We start from the raw sequence: 27,307 nt of genomic DNA on the forward strand, positions 1-27,307 counted from the left end.
ATCACGGACGACTCGCAAGGCGTGGATAGAAAGCTTCTTAGCTGAGGGTTTGAAGAAGATAGTGTATGTTTTTTTTTTCCCCCTTTGCAAAAGGAAAAGGCCTGACAGGAAAAAAAGAAAGAAAGAAAGAAAAAGGAAGTACTATTATTTTTAAATTTTCCAGGGCGAGAGCGGCCAATTTTTACCTTCAAGACTTGAGAGAGACCAAGGTAACATAACCTGGAGGGTGCACAATCATAGCAGTTGCCCTTCCGGACTTTAGCAGGGCGGAGGAAAGACGCATGCGTCGTGCGCACTGCTGGGTCACACACCTCCTAGGAGAGAGCGCTGCGCAGGCGCGGACGCAGGTTGCAGCAGCGCCAGGCCTCAGCCAAAGCCGTCGTTCTGCTGCCCCTCCCCCGCTCCGAATCCGCGGCCGCCGCTTGTAGGCCTGTAGTCCCAGCCCCAGCGATCCGGACTGCAGACCCCGTGACCCTATTCCCTGGCCAGTGCGCGCCGGAGCAGCTCGGGACTGCGCAGCGCTCTGCGTGCCGGTGAGTAATCTGAACGCGCAGGCCCTCGGTCCCTTTTTCGGAGTAGAGCCCAGCGGAGGCGTCCTGGGAAGAGTCAAGCGGGAGGAAAGAGGTAGAACAGGGGAGGCCGCAGGGGAGCCAGCCCAGCCCAGCGACCCAGGGGGCGCTCAGGGTTGGATAATGGCGGTGTTTTGTCACCACCTATCCGGACCCAGTCTCCTGCCTAGGGTTGATTCCAGGTTCCCACACCTTGTGCGGCCAGGTGCCCCCTGCTTTTGCTCTTCTTTAGTTTTTTTTTGCACGGTTGCCTTGATCTTATCTTTAACCTTTCCAGAGTAGGCTGTGTGCTGTGTTTTGTTTATGCAGCTTACAAAAGGTGCCGGCTTTCGTTATCATAGAAGAAAACGACCCATTTAGATTGGATGGAATGCTGTACTTTTCCCCCCCTCTCTCTGCTAAGTCTTAGATCCATGTTGGGTTTTCAGTAAGAGATTGCGATGAAAACATTGCATATAGGGAAAAGAAAGGGGGGTGTAGCACCTCTTCATAAACCAATGGGTTTTTAGGAATAAAAGTGGCTAAATACTGTTTGATGTGAGGAATATCCAGTAGGGAGGGCGGGGATACCTAGTGCCTAAGTCTGATGCTTGTCAGTTAGCGTTGCTGAAATAAACACTTGTCAGAGGCAGACTCATCAAGACAACTGTTAGATACAGAAAGAAAACAGGTCCAGACTGAGAGCCACTTGATCTTGCCCTCTGTGCCTCCCTGTCCGCCCACCCCCCTTCCCCCAAAGGATTCTTTGGGATACATCTTAACACTCCTGTTGTGCTAAGATCCCAGAAAGGATGGCTCGGTGGCCACACTGCTGAGGCCCCTGATCCCTGCTCAACTGATATTCCAGACAGGTCCCAAGGTCAGTGTGTGGAGATAGTGATGTTAATTCACCCCTGAACCACCTGTGACTGGCAAATTGGTTTGGCCTTGGTTTAATGTCACTGAGACAAGCCAAGAGAAGATGATGCATTTGTGGACGTTATAGATCATTTATGTTTTTCAGTTTACATGGATAATGTGTACATAGATTTTTTAAAATAGTAAAATAGTGAAAATAAGCACCTTCATCTTTCTACAATTTTAAATTGATCTGGTTGTGAATATTTTTTATCCTGCTGTATATACTATGTTTGAATGATCCCAAGATGTGGGTGGCATGCCAATATTAAAAAGTAAACTTTTCTCCATATTATACTATAACTTGAATTACTGAGTGTCAGTTTTCCTTACTCAAATCAATAAGAATTTCTAAAAGACATGCTTATCTCTTTGTATGAATGTCTATAATAATACATTTTTAGGAACTGATAAAAGATAAATGGTCAAATTTGGAAAGAGCAGAAACGTTATTTGTAATTCTGCTTTCCCTTTTTATTAATTTTCCCTGAGAATGTCAGCAGATTGGATTATATGACTTTTAAGTTCATTTCATCCTGAAAATTGTATGACTCAACTGCAGTACTCTTGCATTACGTACCTGTGGAAGTGATTTTGTATAGGTATGGTATATATGTAGGTACTACCACTTATTCTTACTTGGTTTTAAGTTTATGTTAAATGTAAATTTAAATTTTACCCATGTTATTTTTGATACTGTCACCCTAAAGTTTTGAAATTCATTGTTCTAAATATTGCTTTGTATTGGTGAATTCTGTTAAATATCTTGGGATATTAGTTTCAACGTAATTTTGAAATTTCAACTCTGTCAACTGTTGAATGAAAGACAAATCTGCGGGATGTGGTTTTGAGTTGTTTTTGTTGAAACTTTAAAAGTTTCAAGCTAGAAATGTGAGAATGAGAAGGATTGTGGATTTTATTTATCAAAAAGCGCATGAATTTTTTTTAAAGGCTGAAAAGTACTACTTCTACCTTTTAAAAAATTAAAAAAAAATTTTTTTAAACATTTATTCATTATTTGAGAGACAGAGCGTGAGTGGGGGAGGGGCAGAGAGCGAGGGAGACACAGAATCCCATGCAGGCTCCAGGCTCTGAACTGACAGCACAGAGCCCAACTTGGGGCTCGAACTCAAGGACCATGAGATCTTGACCTGAGCCGAAGTCAGATGCTTAACCGATTGAGCCACCCAGGCGCCCCAGAAAAGTACTGCTTTTGACTTGGAACCACGGTTTAGCAGTACAAGAGCACCTGGTTCCGAGGGTCCCAAATTGATGAGGTTCGACCACTCACCACTAACAATATCCAAAGGCAGAGAGACAAGTGGTAGCGAAACAAGAGAAGAATTTATTTCAGTGAGGCCAGCATGGGAAGACCGTGACTAATGTCACAAAGATTGTCTCCAAAGTGCTAAAAATACTTCTGAGTTTATATAAGGAAAATGTGGGACAAAGGTGGATGGGTACGTGCAGGTAGCCAGTAAATTCAGATCGATAATTGTCTTGGGGTCTGGAAAGCCCTCATTGCTTGAAGGGCGTGTTTTGCTTACCATCACAGGATGCTTGGCCCTCAGGGTCTTTTGCCTGAGAAGAGATAAGCTGGAAAGAAGAATTTAAGCACCTAGAAAGTACAGACTGAGGAGGAACAAGAGGTAGTTAAAGTCTTCTTTCAAACTTACCTGGTGATCCAATATAATAACAGTCATAATCTGCCTAAAGCAACTTTAGCCTTTCGTGCTAATTGGTTTATTTTTTTTTTTAAGTAAGATCTTTATCTTTTATTTTTTTTTTATATGAAGTTTATTGACAAATTGGTTTCCATACAACACCCAGTGCTCATCCCAATCGTGCTAATTGGTTTAAAGGTACGATATGTTTTTGTTGTATTCTAGTGAAGACCGCTTTCTTTTCAGAGAACCTTAAAAAGTGCAAACTTATGTGCAATTTTAATGTTTGAGAGCCCATTCTCATCATGAGTCTCATATGATACCATTTTATAATAATTTGTTAGAAAAAAACACTTTGGACTCTTGGCTCCCTTGTTTCAACTGTTACCCTGATTAAATATAATTCTAATCCAAAAAGTAATTTGAATATTCCCTTGAAGTTTGCTCTATGTTAATTATATTGGTATAAAAATCCCATAATGTTCTTGAGTGTACGTACTTTTACCCTGATTTTATCGTAAGATATTTCTTTTTCTTTAGACATGGGAAAGTCTTTTTCTCATTTGCCTTTGCATTCAAATAAAGAAGATGCTTATGATGGAGTCACATCAACTGAAAATATGAGGAATGGACTGGTTAATAATGAAGTCCATAATGAAGATGGAAGAGGTGGAGATGTCTCTCAGTTTCCGTATGTGGAATTTACAGGAAGAGATAGTGTCACTTGTCCCACTTGTCAAGGAACAGGAAGAATTCCTAGGGGTATGTGTTACTGTGTTATTTTTCCATTAAAGAGTTATTCCAGGCATTTGCACTGGATTTGTAATGAATTTGTAATGATAGCAAACCCATAGATCAAAGCATAGCCCTTTGTGTCTTAAAAACTTGTAGGATTAAAGTTAAAACTGTGTATCAGTTATCTTCAGTTAAACGGACACAAAGAGACAAACATAAACATTAAAAAAAAAAAAAAAACCATAAACACATTCAGGTTTACAAAGCAGTAATGAAAACCACCCCTCTACGTCTAGTATTGTTTTCTTTCCCCCTTGTGATACTAGATATGCAGTGTCTTTTGACTGAAAATTTTTAGTCCTATTTGGTCATAGTCACGTTGGGCACTAGGAACAATTTAAGTAATTTGGTGACCTAATATTTTTAGTTCACGATGTAAAGAATAATAGCAAGCCAGTCATGCCCTAATTAGTTATTTTTAAGAGGAACTACATGAAAACGGTTGGTAAATGAAGATGGGTCATACGGGGGGGTGGGGGGGATCAGTTGGTGGCATATCATAGGGAAATTCAGAAGGGAGTAATCTTCACGTGTTGTTTGTAGCCTACACAAACTTTAGTAGAAGTGGCGACAGTAGAAATCATGAAAATACTTTGTGCCATCCTCATTTTCTGCCTGGTTGAAGTTGATAGGTAACCCTGGAGAAACCATGAGGGAAGGGCAGTGTCCACATAAGGTATACCAGAGTTTCTAAGCAATGCATTAGGTTGGGGAAGTTTATCTATGAGTTGGCCTTTCAATGTGATGGCTTTATCATTGCAGGGATAAGTACCTGATACAGAATAAAAGGATTTTTGTAGGTGAAGGGATTAGTGCCTTAGGCTAAGACAGAAAAAAAAAAAAAAAAAGGACCATTCTGGCAATCGGGTTATGATTTTGAGGTATAACCACTTGGCTTTTTTGGCAGCCTGGAAGTGGATTGTGGATAGTAGAAAGTCAAGGATGACTCTGAAGGTATTTTTGTCTGAATAGCTGGAAGAATGGAGTAGCCGTTAATTAAAACAGAGAAAAGAAGGTTTGAGTGTGTATATCCAGGGAGAGATCAGGAGTTCTGTTTTAGAGATGTAAGTGTGGAGATGCATATTTGACATCTAAGTGGACCTATTTAGTAGGGACTTAGTTGTCATTGTCTGGAATTCAAATGCAAGGCCTTGGCTGGAGTCATCATAATACAGGTGGTACTTAAAGCTGAGTTGGATGACAGCATCAAGCTTATCAGTGTGAATGGAAAAAAAAGAGACCCTAATGCTGAACCTTGGGACATTTCAACATTTCAAACTCAGTGACAGGAGGAAGATTTAGCAAAGACAATGAAAAAGCACCTAGAGTAGAAGGAGGAAATTCCGTTGTATCTGTGGTGTCCTGGAAATAATTGTGGAAAGTGTACCAAGGAGGAGAGAGTGTACAACTGTTGGATGCTACTGATAGATCGGGTAATGTAAGGAGTGAGAACTGACCATTGGATTTGGTGATGTGGATAGAGACCACTGGATACCTTTAAAAGGGCAGCTGTGGCAGGTTGCATATAGCACGTATAGCGTGGGATCAATAGTGCGTAGGAGGAGTGAAGTTATGTAGTAAGAAAGTAGTATTTTTGAGGAGTTTTACTATATATATAAGCAAAGAATAGAGACGGTAGCTGGAGGGGGGCTCTGAGTCAGGAAAGGGAGTTTTTAAAAGATGGAGTGAATAATTTGTATGCTGATGAGAATGATACATAGAGGAAAAAAGGTGGTAGTGCAGGAGATGGGAGAATTATTAGATGTAGCACACAAGAGCAGGGGGCTGCTCTTACAGAGGAGCACCTGTAGTTTACTCTTTGTAATAGGAGAGAATGTAGAGTGTATGGACACAGAGACAGGTAGGTGCATAGACGTGGTGATGGGAGCTTGTGGAAGTTCTGTTTTGTCACATGATGAGCTAAGAGTGAGGATAGGGAAGGAGCTATTGGAGATTTGAAGACAAAGTTGAAGTGTGAAATTGTGGTTTTGGAGAGTCAGATTAAGAGTGTGACCTGGGTAATGTATGATGACTGACATTAAAGGCCACTTGAGATTAGTGATCTAAATGAAGCCAGTGAGCATAGTTGTATGTTTTTCTCTGTTAATATTTAGCTGTATGGATATCACCGTAGGAGCTAAAAGGTTACTTTTAAGCAGGATTGTAGTTTAGCCAAATGAACACCACCAAACAAGACGGGATATGTGTACACACAGAAAAAGACATGTGTATGTAATATATATTTAAATGTGGTGTGGGGAGGTAGTGTAAATGAGGAGAGAGTTGTGGAAGGGGCAGGGAGGAATAATGGAAGCATTGCAGGAAGCTTTAAAAGAGAATTTGACTATGGGGCGCCTGGGTGGCTCAGCTAGTTAAGCGTCCGACTTTGGCTCAGGTCGTGATCTCATGGCTCCTGAGTTCAAGCCCTGCCTCGGGCTCTGTGCTGACAGCTCAGAGCCTGGAGCCTGCTTCGGATTCTGTGTCTCCGTCTCTCTCTGCCCCTCCCCTGCTCACACTCTGTCTTTTTCTGTCTCTCAAAAATAAATAATCATTAAAAAAAAAAAAGAGAATGTGACTCTAGTGCTTTAAGAGTTATTACAAACAGCCTAGTTCTGATGAGATTGGAAAAATTGGCGTATTAAAGATCTACTTATCTGTTAAATCTGGATATAGCCCAACCCAGGAAATAAAGGATGGATTTTGGAGTCACATAATGCAGACAATGTGTGGCCTAAATGAGTTGTGGAAGGCTCATTTTGTATAAGCTCTTGAAGCATGAGACTTTCTGTGTGTCACTTTTGATTTTCAAGAATATAGTGTAGGAACCTCTGTAGTTATAGTGATTTCAGGACAGCAAGGTAGCGCTATTTCTTCTGCCCTTATCCAGATACCCAAATCAGAATCTAAGTGGAAAATACACAGTTGAAGGAAGTCTTGGTGAATTCAGATCTTCTGAAAGCTGGGACTTTTTAGATTTTTTTCAGTAAAAAGATTATTCTTTCTCATTCTTTGTATTATTTTGTCTAGACATCAAGCTCTGAAAGATAAATTACCTCTTTTAGAACTCAATGTCTACTTGATAATTTTTGAAGATTTGAGAGCAGTTTACTAAAGTAATGAGATGAGAGTTGGGTTGTAGTCTGATCTTTCTAAACCACACTTAGATAGAAATCTATATTTTAATTAATAGTGTTAATAAATTTCTAAATGTACTTTTACTTTTAGGGCAAGAAAACCAGCTTGTGGCATTGATTCCATATAGTGATCAGAGATTAAGGCCAAGAAGGACGTAAGTGATAAGAAAATAGCAATTTTTTTTTGTATTCTTTGCTTTTTGAATTATGTGTAATTACTCTAGTTTAACACTATTAAAATGAAAAATGTCATCAGGTTGTTAAATTATGCCATCAGATGCTTTGTATTATTTAAAAAAAAAAAAAAAGGATTCCTGGTTGGGGTAAGGTCTTCAAAGCAGCATAGCATCTGAATTTCCTCAAAAATCTATTTACTAAAACAGACAAACCTAGAATAGCAGTAGGAAACACAAACATTTTCATCAAAAATGAGTGTTAAGGTTCTCCTACTCACCCTAGAATGAAGACAGAGCAAGGATCAGAAAGTGTTAGCGTATGTGGGGAATTTGTGAAGAGAAACAAAAAGAATTGCAGAAGGTCCTAAGAGCCCTGATATACCAAGCAAATGCTCTGATACTTAGTACCCAAAAAGAAGAGGATCCCACTTCCAGCAAATACTTATGGGAGTAACCTGTCAAAAAATAACCTGGGAGGCCTCCACTTCCCGTACCTTGGAGAGAGGGCAGAAAAGGTACACAGAGGCCACAGAGATTCACTAAGGGGATTTGAGAAGATCAGAAGGAACTAGACCACCTTGAGCCCTCAAAGACCTTAGGAAAACTCACCAAAAACTCTTGCAAAAGGACAGACATATCCTAAGGAAAAGCCTATTGGGGATTAGATCCATTTTGTACAGGGAAAGAATAGGGGAAAAGGAGGAAAGTTTCAAAAACTAGAGAGAGAATCTCAGAACCATAGAAGTGGACATACATACAGGCCATCTTAAAAAAAAACAACTTTATTACAACAGAGGATGGAGTTCAGGAAAGCCACCTGGCCCATCTTCACGAAAATGGAAAGCTTCTGTGAAATGTACAAAAACATCTCATTTAAACACAAGCAACAAAAAATATTGCAGTGAAGTGTCACACAAAGTCAGTTAAAAAGAAAGAAGAAGAAAGTGAACTGAAATAAAATGTTAACAGATCATGGAAACATATCAGAAAAACAGATGAAAACTGTAACTTAAGAAACCTATAGAAGCTATGACAGAACAGCATGAGTCAGAAATTGAAAAGCTCAGAAATGAGATGACTAAACAATATGAGGACGTGAAATAAGACTATGAACCCCTGAAAGAATTAGAAAAAAATAATTTCAGATATGAAGACAAGACTGAAAGAACATAGTGCAAACAGATACCATGGAAAGTATGGCAAAGGATATAGAACGTACAAAGGAGTAAATGAAAACACAGACACATTAATGAAAAGTATTTAAGGTAAAATGGTATAGAACACAAGGAAAGAAGATTGAACAAACATGTAATTGAAGCCCCTGTAGAAAAACCAAAGGAATCAAACTGAACAAATACTAAATACTCAATTCGAGAACACTTCCCTGAGGTAAAACAAGACATGAACCTACATACTGAAAAGACACACCATGATTTTAAATTGTGTGCTACCCATCCTAGTGAAAGTACTGGACTTTGATGGTAAAAAAACAAAACAAAACAGAAAAACCCTTTGAAAAATCCCAGGCAAAAGGATCAATTTATAAGGGACAGAAAATCAGATTGGCATGCTTCTTGACCACAGTGCTCTAAACAAGTAATCAGTAGAGCAGCATATTTAAATATGTATCATTGGAAAGAAGATGAACCAAAAATTTTAAAAAGTCAGTGTGACCCTTTATTATAAATTTTGTAGATGGTTATGCATATTCAAGAAATTAGGCTTAATTCCTTTATAATCTTAGGATGAAAAAAAACTCTCTAAGTATGATTCAAAATCCAGTGAGGAAAGAAAAGATTAATTAATTTGACAAAGTATAGGTTAACTTTTACAGGTTGAAAACAAAACCTTAGTTGAAGCCAGAATATAAATGGCAAACTGGGAAGCGATGTCTGCACGTTACCACAAACATATGGCCAATATCCTTACACTATAAGGAGTTTCACAATTTGAGAGGAAAAGGCCACCACCAAACAAAAAGTAAGATATGAACAGCTCATCCACAAGAAAGAAATGCAGATGTCCTTTAAACATGTGAAAAGATGTTCAGTCTTGATCATAAGAGAAATACAGATTAAAACATTGAAATACCATTTTTTATCTATCAGATCAGCCAGGCTCCAAATTTTGACAGTGTATTTTGTTGGCAACACTGTGTGAAATGAGCACATCCAGACCTTGGTGAAAGGGAATTTGATGTTATCTAGCAAAATTACATAACACATTTACCCTTTCGCTCAGGAATTCTACTTTGAAAATGTTTTCCTGAGGATAATTGTCAAATAAAGTATGGTTTTTATCCACTGTGCCAGTGTTTTATAATAGCAAAGGACTAGAAGTAATATAAATGTCCAATAATAGGATTCGGGTAGAATAAGTCACGCTACATCTTTACAATGATAACATGGAAAAGGAAGAACTCTGTATTTCACTACAGTTCATATCTAGAGTACGGTTTTATCTGAAAACACACACATGCATACAGAGAAGGAGAGAGAAACAATGGAATGATAAACCTAAGACTAATACAATTGATTACTCTCAGAATTTGGGAGGGAACTTGGAAGAGGGAACAGGTAAGCACGTGAGATCTCTGTGTGTATGTGTATATATTTATATTGTTTGAACTTTACAACCATGTACATTTTTTTAAAATAGAATTTAAAAGTTTGGAAATTGGAAGTAAAATTTAAAAAATGCTAAAAATTGAAACAAACTGTAACAAATGATTCTAACTGTATATCCGGTTGTTGGCATGACTGCAGATGAAAGAATCACTTTAAGTGACTTGAAAACATTGCACTTTGACTGTCAGTGTCTAGGAAGATGTGTTCTAAATGACAAAGATAACTACCAACAAAAGCTTAAACTGTACTCAGTAGCTGCATTGTTAGGAGTAATGTTAGTGTAATTTTGAAACTTCTTTATGTAAAGCAGATAAGTAATTATGTACTCATGTCATTAGGGAATAAGATTCTTAGCCTAAAAACAAAGTGATACAAGTACAAAATCAGATAAATTTGTTTTTTTCATTTCCAACCAAAGATGGAATCATAGGGACTAGGTTTATTCTTATGTCTGAAACAACTAAAAAACTGGACAGATAAATGAAACAATATTTTTAGACAGTGGACATCAGCCAGTACAGGCCAGTGATATCTGAGAAAGGGAAAGCTAATGACGTAAACCCTATGATTGTACCACTTTACTGTCTAGGAAAAGATATCAGATCACAGTACAATGGAAAGAGTGCAGGCAGAGCTTAGCAGTACCCCTAAACTGAGGAGACAGATGGTCCTGGGAATCTCGGAGGCCAAGACCACAGTTAGTAGGGCAGAGTACCAGAGGATAGAGAGTTACCACTGGGTACTCTGTGAGTGTCTAGCTGAGTACTGATCAGTGTATATGTGTGAAGAAAGCCCCTGAGGCTGAAGGAAGAACCATACAAAACAACACAGAGGGAGCAGTCCCTAACGCTTATATAGGACCAGGGATAGTTTCCACCAATCAGTGTGGAAAATCTCATAATTCAGAGGGAATCGGGTGGAGTACTCAGAAGGTTATTTCCACAGTAACAGAAAGAATTAGCCCTAGATTAAAAGCTGCAGTACTCATGCTTAACAAGACCTAAAAGCAAACGTCAAAAGGTTTAAATTCTTTTCAAGAAACTCAACTATATCCCAATACAGAGCTCAAGAATATATGTAGGAATTCCAAACTATCCTGCATTCAACATGGTAAAATATATGAGTCTGTCATCCAATTAAAAATTACCAAGCGTGAAAAGAAGATGAAAAATATAGCCCATAATGGGAAAGACCATTTATAGAAACAGACCAATAAATGGCATAGAAGAAAGCATTTGACAAGGACAGTGAAATACTTACTTTAACTATATTCTGTAGTTTCAAGAGATGGGGCTTAAGAATAGACATGGAAGATATTTTAAAAAGATCCAAATAGAATGTTTAGAAATGAAAACTACAATATCTGAATAAGATGAAAACTACATGGGAAGAGTTAACAGCAAATTAGACACTTCAGGAAAAAGGAGTGAATTTAAATACATAGCAATAGTAAGTATTCAGAATGAAATATGAAGAGAAAAGTACTATTGGACAGCAACCTAGACACCTATTGAGTACCTGTGAAATCAGTCACTGTTCTAAGGCCTGGGATACAAATTGTTCAAAAGTATCTTTGGTATAAGGGAATTATGAATTTATCGAGGAGATAGACATGTAAGCTTGTGATTACAGTACCTTTGTCTTACCTGTTAGAGGTATTTCCAGAGTACTATGAGAGCAGAGTATGGTAGAATCTAAATTATTTTATGGAATTAGGGAAGGCTCCAAAGAAGATGAAGCATTAGCTGAATCTTAGAAAAGTAGAAAAAGTTGAGGTAGACCGTTTGAACAGAAGGAACAGTATGTGCATAGATGAGAGTAACAGGCTGGAATCCGGTTTTTTGCCTAAAGTAAATGCTGCTGTTGGAAAGTGGTAGAGATGAAGCTTGAGAAAATAGCAAGGTCCACACCATTAGTAAGCTAAGAAATCTGAAAACCGTAGGAAGCCCCTTAAGAATTTTTAGGAGTTTCAGATGTGCAATGAAAAAACAATGACTCATTTTTTAGTGAAACTATAATATTTTACGAACAACTGTGGTTCTTTAAGTTGGGGGAGTTGTGATGAGGTAGTTAGGAAATTATATTTATTTATTGCTTTTGTCTGCATATTTTAGCTGTATCATTTAATCCTGAAAACAAATCTACACATTTTAGAGTGGAGAAAAAAAGTAAATTGCCAAAAGTGTTGCAAGTAGCAAATGGCAAAAGTAGAAATGTAACTTGAGTCCAAATAAGCCACATGATCTTTATAGCTTTATCAGTTCTATACCTCCTAGGATTCATTACTGTCCCTAGAGCCATAAGAAAAATGATGACTGGTGAATTTTATAATAGACATCTATAGTCTTCATCAGTGTACTAGCCAGTTTTTCAATTTGGTAGGAAATACTATGTGGAATGTTTATCCCATCAGATTCATGGCTGTAAACTTGGGGTGCAGAGTAATTTAGGACATTGATCATATATTAACACCTGGAGCTGATTTATAGGCCCTAAATCCTAAATAGATTACGGCGGGCTCACCTAGCACTAATTAAAAATAACAACACTAAAATAGAAGAAAATTCAACAAAGTTCAGATTTTTTTTAGTCGTGATTTCTGAACTCTTTTTTTATACCTTTTTTAGGGGTTTGGTGTAGAGTAGGTACTATAAATGTGTGCTAAACTATTCAGTAGGTAATCTAGTAGTGATCATCACCCTACTCAGGTTTCGAGGAAATCTAGAGTGAGTGAGTGGGAACGTCTTTGTTTGCTCAAAACAGTAGTGTGGGCCTAGTGGTAGTGACTTAGCGAATCTTTGTTGTTGTTTTTTTTTTTTTAAACCATTTTGTTCTCTTTTCTTAGACAAAATACTCAGAAACATAAAACATGTGCAAGAGTCATTTGAAATAGCAGTTGTGGGGCAGGCAAAGATTACGTCTATTAAGGCATTTGGGAATTGGTGGGGAAGAGAAAGTAGAAGAAAGGATAAAATGAGTATTTAATGACTAGGACATAAAGAAAAGATTAAGTAATATAAAAGACCTAGTTTTTAAAAAAAAATAAAAGGTGCTGTGGGCTTTGAGCTGAGAGCTGTTTATTGGAGAAACCAGGAAAATTTTACTTTGAAACCCTATTTTGAGGATAAAATTGAAGATAGAGGCAATTTTTATCTCTGGAGATTGGAAATAAAGAGCGGGAGATGGAAGAGATACCTGTCAAGGAGAGTTAGAAGACTAGGAAAGGCATGGAAAGTTTTTTTTTTTTTTCCTTGTCTTATATCTGCATATTATTATCCCCTTTCTTGATTTTCAAGAAACAGCTTAATAGCATCATCAAAACAGAGTTGATTAATGTAAACAATATTTTAAAAACTGAGTACATAAATACTTTGGGATGAGGAGACTCAAAAAGTCTTAGTGAGACTTAGTGAGATTCATGAGGCTTGTGGTTATGTCATTATGCTTTTAAGGGCTTCACAGGTGGTTCTGATGAGCAGTCACTTTGGGAATCACGTGCAAAACTCACGTGAAAATTCTGCTCTGCTAAATTCAGAAGGGAGAGAAGGGACTCTTGAAATCCATGTTTTTATAAAGTTCTCCAGCTTAATTAATTCTAGTGTGCAGCCTGGTTTAGGAATGACTGTAGTTAATATTCTGCCTTCAGTAATCCTGAAATCCCAGTCTCCAAAAAGGTACATACATCTTTTAAGGAGAACATTTTAACACTTTATAGACCAGACCCAACACTACTAATTACTTTTATAATATAAAAAAATGGTAAAATTATACATCTTTTCCTGCTGGTATAATAGGGGAAAAATTCAAGTTGAAAACATCTTCTCTGAATGTTTCATTATGTAATTTTTGATGCACATGTATTTTCATACTCTCATTTTTGTTTTCAGAAAGCTGTATGTGATGGCTTCTGTGTTTGTCTGTCTGCTCCTTTCTGGATTGGCTGTGTTTTTCCTTTTCCCTCGCTCTATTGACGTGAAATACATTGGCGTAAAATCAGCATACGTCAGTTATGATGTTCAAAAGCGTACAGTATATTTAAATATCACGGTAAGTACAAAATTACATTAAAATATTTGATTACATTCCTTTATTATATTAAGTACACTTTTGTCCCTCTGAGAGAATATTAAATGTGACACTGGTCAGTTTGCTTTCTGTATATCTGCTGTTGATCTTTTCTATCATTTCTGGTTGTGCCGAAAATGGCAAATAGTAAGTACTGGTGATTGTGTATACATAATCATTTAGCATTTGAAGTTGCCTTTAAAATGGTAAATAAACTAAACTGTTGTTGACAAAAGAATATTTATAGTCCGTTTACTTTTCAGCCTTTGAATAGCTTCTTGCAAAGTGTTAAAAGTAGGTTGATTCTATAAATGTTATAAAGGTAACATTTTCTTTTCCTTATATATGGTGAAATACAATTTTTACCGTTTTAACAGACTATTCCTGTATTGTGTCTAAAGATAAGGTACAAGTGCCTGTTTGATTTCTCTTATAAATTAGTATATGGGGAAATATCCATAGTGTTTTACTGTCCAGGAAAACACTGCTGTCTGTGCTGACAGCTCAGAGCTGGGAGCCTGCTTCCGATTCTGTGTGTATCTCTCGCTCTCTCTGCCTCTCCACTGCTCACACTCTGTCTCTCTCTCTCAAAAAATAAACAAACATTAAAAAAAAAAAATTTTTTTTTAAATCATTATTTGAAAGCTTATGCTTGTGCTCTCTTGACTTACAAATTAAGTGGATTCTCACTGCTCTCAGTAACAATATGTCTGTTAGTACTAAACTTTTTGTCCTTTTTTTTTTGTCTTTCTTAATGTTTATCTTTGTTATTTTTCTAGCCTTCAATATATGATTGATCCTTTTAATATTCTCATGAAAGCTGTGGCACTTCAGAAAAAGACCTATACCAACATTATTTTGCATGTACAAAGGATTCCAAGATTCTTCTGAATCCCATTCTTTGGCCTGTATCAGAAGGTCCATTGACCTCAAGTTCACAATCTCTTTCCTGCAGTGTCTAGAAATTAAGTTGACATGGGTATTAAGAGCCAAGTAGATAAAAACGTTTGTATATTTAGGTAAAGATTATTTCTACTATATTAGGAAATTAAAAAAAAAACTCTACATTTATAACTATGATTTAAATTAATACATAAATGTGATCGTGTAATTGCTGGTCACTAGTACATTCTTTTTTTAATCCTTTTTTACTAAGATTCTTCTTTCCACTTATCCCTTATTGCACCTTTTCATCTTTCTCCATATTTATATTAATTTATAAGCTCACATTGTCAGCTTTTCTTAAAGTAATATTTATTTTCAAAAGAATATTTTGTACATATTTTACGCATGTTGGTTTTCTCACTTGTTAATATCTTGTAGAAATCTCTCCTGAATTTCTGGCTTAGACTTACTACATTCTTTTTAATGGGCTGCGTAATATTCCATGCAATAATTTAATACTAATCATTTTTGTGGATGGTCATTCACTTTCTTTTCTTTTTGTTTTTGCCACTATTCTCATTCACATCATGATGTTTTTATTTCTTTGGAATAAATGCTCAAAAGTAGGATTGCTAGGTCAAAGGATATATGTATTTTTATTTTAATGGATATTGCTAGATTACTTACCAGAATGGCTGCAATGCTTCACGTTTCCCAGTAATGTAAAAATTGACCCTTGTGCTCAAATCCCTACCAAGAATAGAATTTGTTGCTTTCTACAAGCTTTACTAGTTTAATGAATATTGAGTTTACTAGCTTATTCCTACCTCTAAATGAATTTGAGGGTTTTTAAGTGTTTCTTGGCCAATTATATTTGTACTGTTTTGATTTGTTTATTCATATGCTTTACTTTTTTTGTTTGTTTTTACCTCTAAAGATTTTGTTGTTTTCTTTTCAGTTTGTGAAGGCTCTTTGTATATAAATGGTAACCATTACAATGTGCCTTATGAATATTTAACATTCATCATTTAGTTACTATTGATTTTCATTTGTGATGACTGTTTTAGATGTTTTGTTATCTGTTATTTCTTGATTTAACATTTTTTTTCCCACTGCTCATTTTCTAAAATAATTTGACATAACTGTGAATTAGAATTGTGGAAATTGCCCCTGCTGTTAAGTACAGAAATGATGTAGCTCAATTTCTTTCCAACAAATAGACTTGAATCTATCCCATTTCTTCTCCAAAGTGACCCAGTAGAAATCTCTACTCATGTATAAGTTAAAATACCAATTTCTTTTAGACAAAAAAGTTTATATGAAGTACTGTTTAACATGTTAAATGGTCATTTTTGTACCTGATAGAATAGGAAATACATTACTAATATAGTCTGTGAAGATATTTATATATTAACATTTAGTAGAAATTCAGATGAAATTTAAAAATTATTTTTATAGAATTTTTCTAAGGCCATAAATACATTTTCTAACATTCATTTTCTTTTTTTATTTTTTTTTTATTTTTTTTTTTTATTTTTTTTTTTTCAACGTTTATTTATTTTTGGGACAGAGAGAGAGACAGAGCATGAACGGGGGAGGGCCAGAGAGAGAGGGAGACACAGAATGGGAAACAGGCTCCAGGCTCTGAGCCATCAGCCCAGAGCCCGACGCGGGGCTCGAACTCACGGACCGCGAGATCGTGACCTGGCTGAAGTCGGACGCTTAACCGACTGCGCCACCCAGGCGCCCCTAACATTCATTTTCTATATTCCTGTAATGTACATTTTCTGGGCCTGTTGTTTATTTTTTAATTTTTTTTCACATTTATTTATTTTTGAGAGAGAGAGCACAAGCAGGGGAGAAGGAGAGAGAGAGGGAGACACAGAATCTGAAGCAGGCTCCAGGCTTCAAGCTGTCAGTACAGAGCTTGATGCGGGGCTTGAACTCAGGAACCGTGAGATCATGACCTAAGCCAAAGTCAGATGCTTAACTGACTGAGCCACCCAGGCGCCCCGTAGACCTGTTAATTTTTAATTGTGTGCTTATTGTCGGCATATTATGTACATAGTATTCATCATAAAACCAAATAATTAGCTTATTTAATATCCTTTGATATTTTTGGCAATATTTTTCTTCCCCCTAATAAGTGTGGCCACAGCTGAAGTCATTTTTTTTATGTTTATTTTTGAGAGAGAGACACAGAGCATGAGTGGGGGAGGGGCAGAGAGAGAGGGAGACACAGAATCCGAAGCAAGCCCCAGGCTTTGAGCTGTCCTCAGAGAGCCTGATGTGGGGCCCAAACCGACAAACTGAGATGTTGACCCGAGCTGAAGTTGGATGCTTAATGGACTAAGCCACCCAGGCACCTCTGAAGTCATTTCTTTAAATTGATTTTGGATACATATTTGTTATGCTTATACATTTTTTGCCTTTTCTTTTACAGAACACACTAAATATAACAAACAATAACTATTATTCTGTTGAAGTTGAAAATATCACTGCACAAGTTCAGTTTTCAAAAACTGTTATTGGAAAGGCTCGCTTAAACAACATAACCAATATTGGCCCACTGGATATGAAACAAGTAAGTTTCCATCATAAAATACTTTGGAAGAGTTCAATGACTTTTGACTTTCTATATCATATTAATCTGAGGGAGGGGGAGGATTTCCTCACAAACTTGACATGTGTTCTTTGCACGTATAAGAGAAAGTCTTAGACTCAGCCATGCAAAAGGAGAGATTTCTAACTCTTTGAAATTGTGAAACATGTCTGAAATCTTTGATGCTTTGCTTCTCTTTCTAGTTGGCTTATTTTCACTTTTTGTCTTTCAGATCGATTATACGGTACCTACTATCATAGCAGAAGAAATGAGTTATATGTAGTAAGTTTTGATATTTGAATAATGTTCTCTCATTAAATTATAAAATATCAAGAATAGAGTGTATAGATATCTTTTTAATTTCCCACAATCTTAGCAGTCAGGAAATCTCATTTGGAATACTTCTGGCCTCTGATCATCTCTATTGTCTTCTCTCTCGTCAACATGCATAATATTTATGTGTAGTATGTGTCTATACCCTTAATATTCATTTTTTTCTTATTTTTCATAATTAAGGTCAAATACACCTTGTCACCTTTTTAAAAATTATTTATTTTTATTTAAACTCAAGTTAGTTAACATATAGTGTAATACTGGTTTCAGGGGTAGAATCCAGCGATTGACCACTTACTTATAACACCCACTGCTTATTCCAACAGGTGCCTTCCTTAATGCCTATCATCTGTTTAGCCCATCCCTCCCACTGACCTCCCCTCCAGCAACCCTCAGTTTGTTTTCTTTATTTAAGAGTCTGTTATGGTTTGCTTCCTTCTCTGTTATCTTATTTTTCCTTCCCTTCCCCTATCTTCATCTGTTTCTTATAATCCACATATGAGTGAAATCATGTTTGTCTTTCTCTGACTTATTTCATTTAGCATAATATATGGCAAGATTTCATTCTTTCTTGATCACTGAGTAATATTCCATTGTATGTATGTGTGTATGTGTACATTATATATATGTGTGTGTGTGTGTACGTGTGTGTACAGATGTATGCACACACACCACACCCCCCCAACGCGCACACACACACACACACACATATCTTCTTCATCCATTTATCAATTGATGGACATTTGGGCTCTTTCCATAATTTGGCTATTGTTGATAGCACTGCTCTAAACATTGTGGTGCATGTGTCTCTTTGAATCAGCATTTTTGTATCCTTTGGATAAATACTGAGTAGTGCCAATTACTGAGTCGTAGGGTATCTATTTTTAATTTTTGGAGGAACCTCTGTACTGTTTTCCAGAGTGGCTGCACCAGTTTGCATTCCCACCAGTGGTGCAGAGTATTCCCCTATCTCCACATCCTCACCAACATCTGTTGTTTCTGGAGTTGTTCATTTAGCTAATCTGACAGGTGTGACGTGATATCTCATGGTGGTTTTGATTTGTATTTCCCTGATGATGAGTGATGTTGAGCATTTTTTCATGTGTCTCTTAGCCATCTGTATGCTTTTTTGGAAAAGTGTCTATTCATGTCTTTTGCCCATTTCCTCAGTGGATGATTTATTTTTTGGGTGTTGAGTTTGATAAATTCTTTATAGATTTTGGATATTAATCCTTTATCTGATACGTCATTTGCATATATCTTCTCCCATTCTGTAGGCTGCCTTTTAGTTTTGTGGATTGTTTCTTTTGCCGTGCAGAAGCCTTTTATCTTGATGAGGTCCCAATAGTTCATTTTTGCTTTTGTTGCCCTTGCTTCCAAAGACATGTCTAGTAGGAAGTTGCTCTGGCCAAGTCAGAGAGGTTGCTGTCTGTTTTCTCCTGAATGATTCTAATGGTTTCCTGTCTTACATTTAGGTCTTTCATCCATTTTGAGTTTATTTTTGTATACAGGGTAAGAACGTGCTCCAATTTCATTCTTTTGCATGTCCCTGTCCAGTTTTCTCAACACCATTTGCTGAAGAGACTGTCTTTTTTCCATTGGATATTCTTTCCTGCTTTGTTGAAGATTATGGCCATACATTTTGGGGTCCATTTCTGGGTTCTCTATTCTGTTCCATTGACCTATGTGTTTCTGTGCCAGTGCCATACTGTCATGATGATTACAGCTTTGTGATACAGCTTCAAGTCCAGAATTGTGATGCCTCCAGCTTTGGTTTTCTTTTTCAGGATTGCTTTGACTATTCAGGGCCTTTTCTGGTTTCATAAAAATTTTAGAATTGTTGGCTCTAGCTCTGTGAAGAATGCTGGTGTTATTTTGATAGGGATTGCATTGAATGTGTAGATTGCTTTGGGTAGTATTGACATTTTAACAATGTTTGTTCTTCTAGTTCATGAACATGGAATGTTTTTCCTTTTCCCTGTGAGTTCTACAATTTCTTTCATAACCTTTCTATAGTTTTCAGCATACAGATCTTTTACCTCTTTGGTTATGTTTATTCCTGTGTATCTTACTGATTTTGGTGCAGTTGTTAATGGGATCAATTCCTTGATTTCTCTTTCTGCAAAGGATTATTGGTGTATAGAAATGCAACCGATTTCTCTATGTTGGTTTTATATCCTGTGACTTTGCTGAAATCATGTATGAAATCTAGCAGTGGTTTTTTTTTTTTTTTAGTTTAGTTTTTTTTGTTGTTGTTGTTTATTAATGTTTATTCATTTTTGAGAGACAGAGAGAGACAGAGCATGAGCGGGGAAGGGGCAGAGAGAAGGAGACACAGAGCCTGAAACAGGCTCCAGGCTCTGAGCTTTCAGCACAGAGCCCGATGCGGGGCTCGAACTCACAAACTGTGAGATCCTGACCTGAGCCAAAGTCAGATGCTCAACTGACTGAGCCACCCAGGCACCCTGAAATCTAGTAGTGTTTTGATGGACTCTTTCAAATTTTCCACGTAGAGTGTCATGTCATCTGCAAAGAGTGAAAATTTGACTTCTTTCTTGCCATTTGTATGGCTTCTATTTATTTTTGTTTTCTGATTGCTGAGGCAGTCAGTACTATGTTGAACAACAGTGGTGAGTGTGGATATCCCTGTCGTGTTCCTGACCTTAGGGGGAAAGATCTCAGTTTTTTTCCCATTGAGGATGATATTAGCTGTAGCTCTTTCATATATGGCCTTTATTATGATGGAGTATGTTCCTACTATCCCTATTTTCTTGAGGGTTTTTATCAAGAAAGGATGCTGTATTTTGTCAAATATTTTTTCTGCATCTATTGAGAGGATATATGGTTCTTATTATTTTATTAATGTGTATCATGTTGATTGATTTGCAAATATTGAACCAGCCCTCAAGCCCAGGAATAAATTCCACGTGATCATGGTGAATAATTCTTCTAATGTATATTCTGTTGGATTCTATTTGCTAGGATCTTGTTGAGAAGTTTTACATCCAGTTTCATCAAGGATATTGGCCTGTAATTCTCCTTTTTAGTGGGGTCTTTGTCTGGTTTTAGAATCAAGGTAATACTGTCTTCATAGAATGAGTTTGGAAGCTTTCCTTCCATCCAATTTTTTGGAACAATTTGAAAAGAAGAGGTGTCAACTCTTCTTTAAATGTCTGATAGAATTCCCCTGAGAAGCCATCTGGCCCATGGCTCTTATTTGTTGGGAGATTTAAAAAAAAATTTTTTTTTTAATTGTTTTTTTATTTTTGAGAGAGAGGGAGAGACAGTGTCAGTGGGGGAGGGGCAGAAAGAGGGAGACACAGAATCTGAAGCAAGTTCCAGGTTCTGAACTGTCAGCACAGAGAGCTATGAGATCATGACCTGTGCCAAAGTCTGATGCTTAACCGACTGAGCTACCAAGGCACCCCTACTGGGAAATTTTTGATAACTGATTCATTTTCTTTGCAGATTATGCATCTCTTCAAATTCCCTATTTCTTCCTGTTTCAGTTTTGGTAGTTTGTGAATTTTTAGGAATTTGTCCATTTCTTCTAGATTGCCCAGTTTGTTGGCATATAATTTTACATAGTATTCTCTTATAATTGTTTGTATTTCTCTGGTATTGGTTGCAATTTCTCCTCTTGCATTTGTGATTTTTTTCTATTTGGGTCCTCTCTTTTCTTTTTGATAAGTCCAGCTAGGGGGTTATCAATTTTGTTTATTCTTTCAAAGAACCATTATTTAGTTTCATTGATCTGTTACACGTTTTTTTGTTGCTGTTTCTATATTGTTTTTTTCTGTATTATGTCCTTTCTTGTGCTAGCTTTAGGCCTTATTTGCTGGTTCTTCTCTAGCTCCTCTAGGTGTAAGGTTAGGTTGTGTATTTGGAGACTTTTCTTCTTGAAGTAGACCCTTTTTTGTTTTAATTTTTTTAACATTTATTTATTATTGAGAGACAGAGCATGAGCATGGGAGGGACAGAGAGAGGGGGAGACACAGAATCTGAAGCAGGCTCCAGGCTTTGAGCTATCAGCACGGAGCCCAACACAGGGCTCAAACTCACAAACTGTGAGATCGTGACCTGAGCCGAAGTCAGATGCTTAACCGACTGAGCCACCCAGGCACCCTGTTAGTTCTTCTTTATTGCAATATACTTTCCTCTTAGGACTGCCTTTGCTGCATCCCAAAGGTTCTGGTCTGTCATGTTTTCATTTTCATTTGCTTCCTTGTATTTTTTTATTTCTTCTTTAATTTCATGGTTAATGCATTCATTCTTTGGTAGGATGTTCTTTAACCACCACGTATTTGAGGACTTTCTAAATTTTTTCTTGTGGTTGACTTCAAGTTTCAAAGTGTTGTGATCTGAAAATATGCATGGCATGGTCTTGATCTTTTTGGACCTGACTGATTTGTGGCACGGTATATGATCTATTCTGGAGAATGTTCCATGAGCACTCGAGAAGAATGTCTATTCTGTTGCTTTAAGATGAAATATTCTGAATATATCTGTTAAGTTCATCCTGTCCATTGTATCATTCTAAGACATTGTTTCCTTGTTGATTTGCTGTAAGCGGAGTATTAAACTTTTATTATTATGGTTTTATTATCAGTAGGTTTCTTCATGTTTATCATTATTGATTTATATATTTGGGTGTTTCAGGTTGGGGGCATAAATATTTACAGTCGTTAGATCTTCTTGATGGATAGACCTCTGAATTATGATAGAATGCCTTCTTCATCTTTTGTTATAGTCTTTGTTTTAAAATCTCGTTTGTCTGATATAAGTATGGCTACTCTGGCTTTCTTTTGATGTCCATTAGCATGACAGATAGTTCTCCATCCCCTCACTTTTTTTTTTTTAATTTTTTTTTTTAACGTTTATTTATTTTTGAGACAGAGAGAGACAGAATATGAATGGGGGAGGGACAGAGAGAGAGGGAGACACAGAATGGGAAGCAGGCTCCAGGCTCTGAGCCATCAGCCTAGAGCCTGACATGGGGCTCGAACTCACGGACCGCGAGATTGTGACCTGGCTGAAGTCGGACGCTTAACCGACTGAGCCACCCAGGCGCCCCTCCATCCCCTCACTTTCAATCTACAGGTGTCTTAGGTCTAAAATGAGTCTTGTGTAGGCAGCATGTAGATGGGTCTTGTTTTTGTGTGTGGGTTGTTTGTTTGTTTTTTTTAAACCCGTTCTGATACCCTATGTCTTTTGATTGGAGCATTTAGACCATTTACATTCAGAGTGATTATTGAAACATAAATTTAGTGCCATTGTGTTACCTGTAGAGTTGGTGTTTCTGGTGATGTTCTCTGGTCCTTTTTATTCTTCACTGCCTTGCCCCCAGTCCCTCTTCCTTGCACGGCTGGTTTAGTAGTCACAAACTTCTTTACTTTTGTTTGTCTGGGAAACGCTTTTTTTCTCCTTGTATTCTGAATGACAGCCTTGCTGGATAAAGAATTCTTGGCTGCATAATTTTCCCATTCAGCACACCATGCCACTTTATTTACTATAAGAACCATAGTCTCACACATTTTAGTATTTGTTGACTTTAGTATCGCAGAACTAAAAATGCTAGTATTGTATAATGTTCTCTAATTGAATTTCTAAAGCTTTTACATTGGGTCTAAGTGATTATTAACTCTTAAGTAAAAAAAAAAAAAAAGATTTTTTATCATCTTTTATAGTATCAGGCTGATACAAAATTTCTCACAAACTGTTTACTACAATTTGAAAAGATGAATAAAAAGTAGCAGTAATTTGTAGCCAGTGTGCAACAACTCTACAATTGCTGTAGTAAAACATGTCTGTTTTTAGAATAAAAAGTCATGAAAATCTTTATCATTATTAGGTGTAGAAAACGTTCCATCAATAAATGCTTACTTATGTCTTCTGTATCATATCTCTTTCAGTTTTAACATAGGGAAAGGAATCATAATTAAGTGATTTTAAATTATAATATCATAGCCACGTTTACTCACATTGTTTTTTCTTTTTAACAGTGATTTTTGTACACTGATATCAATCAAAGTACATAATATCGTACTCATGATGCAGTAAGTATGAATTTTTTTTGAAAGAAATATTTCTTTTTTAAACTTTAGATTTATAACTTTGGCTTATAGCATACACAACACCTTTATAAGTATCAGTTCAGTCGGGTTTGAAGCCTTAAAAGTGTGATGAGATGAGTAAATATTATCCAACTTTAAGAATGAGGAAATTGGAGCTCGGAGAAGTAGTGAAGGATCACATGGCTGCTGAAGAGTGAATCTAGACCTTGCAAGAACACAGGAAGATGGCAGGTGTTGGGATGAAAAAGAGGACAGAGCTCAGCATCCATTGTTCTGTTATCTATGGTAAATAGTCCCTCACAGTAGTAAATACTGTTACTAATGTGCAAATTGGGTGTTATTCTAGGCCATTAAGACATTGTAGGTTATAGGTTTGGTGTTTGGACCATCAGTTAATGGTGCAAAATGTGATGAAAGAATGAAAGAATTTTCCTGTGATGAGAGAATTTTGTTTTTAAAAGTGAAATGAACTTACATATTTTTAAGTAATGATAAATGTTCTGAAAACATGGTATTTCTTGTGTATAATTATTGGAGTAGGCTTGCTAAATCAGCATTTATGCTATCTGTTGGGCAAATATTCCCTGAGTGGCCCGTGTCCACAATATTATCATTAATCATCTCTCCCTGGAGAAAATTTTGCTATATGAAAGTATTCTCAGTTCAGAAAACTTCTATGTAAATAATAATGTGTCTCCCTGTTTGAGTTTTTTTTTGTTGTTGTTGTGTCTCCCAATTTTTCTTTTTTAGAGTTACTGTGACAACAACATACTTTGGACACTCTGAACAGATATCCCAGGAAAGATACCAGTATGTTGATTGTGGAAGGAACACAACTTATCAGTTGGGGCAGTCTGAGTATCTAAATGTACTTCAGCCACAACAGTAAAAATTGAATGATATGCCAGTGGAGAAGAAGAAATCCCTATCGATATTTTCTAGAACTCTGAAGAATGAGGTACTTACTTCCTGATAGGAGATCTTAAATTGAAGAAAACTAAAGTTTACACCTTCCATTTTAGGGGTACAAGTAAAAGTATGTGGACTCGAACATTACTGCAGCGATCCACTCTGTGTTCATGTTGTCTGTACCAGGATCTTTTACTTGAATCTAAATTTGCCAATTGATTTTCTTCTCCCCCTCTCCCTAGCGGGGGAAATTGAGACTTCCCATGTAGGACAGTAAATAATTTACAATTCACAGCTTCGGCCACTACTGAAAACCTAACTTTGATGATGGACATAATTTGAGAAACTTTATTTCTGAATGTTTTTATAGAATATTACTGAGAGCCTGTTATTCATGAAAGACTTTTTAAAAATAACCTTTTTTTTCCTGTTTTATAAATTCCCATTGCTACATAGTAGGATTTCAAGATATTTTAGCTTTTAGCTAAACATTTGTAGTTTTTCATTTGTTGAAATTCTACTCATTTGCACGTTTTTGTCAGTCTTATTTCAATCCAGTGCTTGCAGAACACTAGAAACCAAAATAATCTTTGCAAAATTCTGAATCTAAAATTTTCGAAAGCTCCCTGTTTCACATGTCTTTCCATCTAAGTAAGTTTTGTGAAATTTTTGTGTAGTCTTCAAACATCGTTAATGTATAATATTGTAAATAAACTGTGCATGGCTTTTATACAGCTTAAATAAATGTCAAATAAAGTACAGGTTCAAAATAAAGTAAGTTGCTCATAAAAATAAATAAAATGGGAAATTGAAATTCAGAAACTTATAGAATGTGAATATGGTTCCAGTTACATACAGGATCAGGCATCAAGTGATTTTGAAATAAAGTGTTTTGATGCTCCACTTTTTTTTAATGTTGCTTTTCAGACTAACAAGTTGTGGAGACACTTTTCACAACTCTTTGGTACCCAAGTCACCCAATGTTACCCATTTTATGCCTGTTTTCAAGGAGGAAATTGTGTCTTTGGTAGAAATTCTCCAAGAAATCTTATTAAATGATGGTGGCTATATAAAAATTAAACCTATATTATGCTTTTTAAAAATTTAATCACTTTGCACATCACATGGATATCAAGCCTCTAGCAGTTAACATTTTTAAATTTTCAACTTTTTGTTTGGATTTTATTTAAAATTGTTTTCAAGTGGAAATTATTGACTTTTGCATTTTGTCATCTTATATTTTCAATACCATTTTCTGTTTGGGCTTTGTGCCTTTTCACTTACCAAGTTCTAATTACCTTGTAAATATATACCACTGAGGGTAGGGACCAACTGTGATACCAAAAAAATAAATAAATAAATAAGTGGCTTGAGATTAATTTCTTTCTGTTCCCTAGAGACAGAAGTCAGGTTCCCTTTCCCTCAAAGTGCCTAACTTAGGTCTGAAACATACCTGTTTATCAGTCGGACTCTCTCAGCTGTTACACCCAAGCTTTGTTTAATTATTTAGAGCTAATGAAGTCTCCTTTCTGCCTTTAAACACACTCAGGTCTCCCCTTAGTGTTATTAAAATTTTCCCCAAGTTTTCCTGAGTGAACATTTTAAATGGGTAGAATACACTTTTTTTTTTTTGGACTGTTGTTTTACCTTAATCGTTGCTAACTCACCCATCGTTGCTATTAAAGTCACCCCATTACATTTGTTATAGACTCACTAGTCAAACCCAGCCTTCATGTTTTTTTCTTCTATGATTTTTGACTACTCCTATTCTCCTTGAAACTGAACACTCCTCTAATGTTTCGATTCTATTTGTATTTTTCAAATCATTCTCATTTCATTTTCCCTCATTCTGTCTTTTGATCTTTCAGTGACTATTATCTAGACCCTCTTTTGCTTCAAAATTTCTACTCCTGTGACTTTAACCAACAATCATCTATATTAGGGCTTCCAAATCTTTCTGTATACCTGACCAGTCACCTGTCAGGCTTCTTCTCATTTAGTGAGTTACCTAGAGATGATAGTATTTCACTGACTGTGTAAATCATAAAGTGTTTCAAAAATGTTTATCATATTCTGTTCTCTCCTTGTCCTTACTTCAAAATCACCCTTCATTTTTTTCATAATCACCCTTCAGATATGCCTTCTTCAGAAATCAATCCTGGTTTATTTTTTGCTCTGTATCTTTTAACTTCATAAGAGTATGTAGTGTAAGTGAATGGATGTTTCTATTGATTTGTGGTCTGATATCCTTTTGGAGTGCATGCATAGTATTTGCTGAAGATACAGGAAAGTGAAGGAACATTTGCTCTTAGTGACTTAGTTTTGAATATTTTTTCTTCATTTTTAAAAATTAAAACTTTATTGTACCTACTTTCCATGAAGCATAAGGTAGAAAAACCTAGAATTTAAGATAAGTGCAAACCTGTAGTAGAAAAAAAGATCACCTGTGACTACTTTCAGAGAAGTTTTAAATAACTTGCCAGAATAAGCTTGGAACAGAGCAGGTATAAGTTAATAAAATTACAAAAATACATTCAGGTGAAACAGAATTACAGCCATTAAAAAAAGAAAAAAACA

General features: G+C 36.4%; 1 protein-coding gene across 1 annotated transcript; it reads left to right on the forward strand.

The window, feature by feature from the left end:
- The first annotated feature begins 376 nt into the window (after nucleotides 1–376).
- Nucleotides 377–27,307, forward strand: TMEM106B (transmembrane protein 106B). The gene is made up of 8 exons (XM_047095815.1): nucleotides 377–533; nucleotides 3,671–3,892; nucleotides 7,151–7,214; nucleotides 13,750–13,909; nucleotides 17,256–17,396; nucleotides 17,647–17,696; nucleotides 23,750–23,803; nucleotides 24,572–27,307. Exons 2-8 carry the CDS (start codon nucleotides 3,673–3,675, stop codon nucleotides 24,708–24,710), a joined length of 828 nt encoding a protein of 275 aa, XP_046951771.1. The 5' UTR covers nucleotides 377–533; nucleotides 3,671–3,672; the 3' UTR covers nucleotides 24,711–27,307.

The sequence above is a fragment of the Lynx rufus genome, unplaced genomic scaffold (assembly GCF_022079265.1).
Source record: "Lynx rufus isolate CCGP_SWC_20201006 ecotype Redwood Valley unplaced genomic scaffold, mLynRuf1.p SCAF_4, whole genome shotgun sequence".
Taxonomy (NCBI): Eukaryota; Metazoa; Chordata; class Mammalia; order Carnivora; family Felidae; genus Lynx; species Lynx rufus.

What these genes read in the sequence shown, in the direction of transcription:
- TMEM106B (XM_047095815.1), top strand. Translation starts at nt 3,673, where the DNA reads ATGGGAAAGTCTTTTTCTCATTTGCCTTTGCATTCAAATAAAGAAGAT. An exon ending in AACAGGAAGAATTCCTAGGG is followed by an intron (nt 3,893 to 7,150) that starts GTATGTGTTACT and finishes TTTTACTTTTAG; the next exon opens with GGCAAGAAAACCAGCTTGTG. An exon ending in AGATTAAGGCCAAGAAGGAC is followed by an intron (nt 7,215 to 13,749) that starts GTAAGTGATAAG and finishes TTTTGTTTTCAG; the next exon opens with AAAGCTGTATGTGATGGCTT.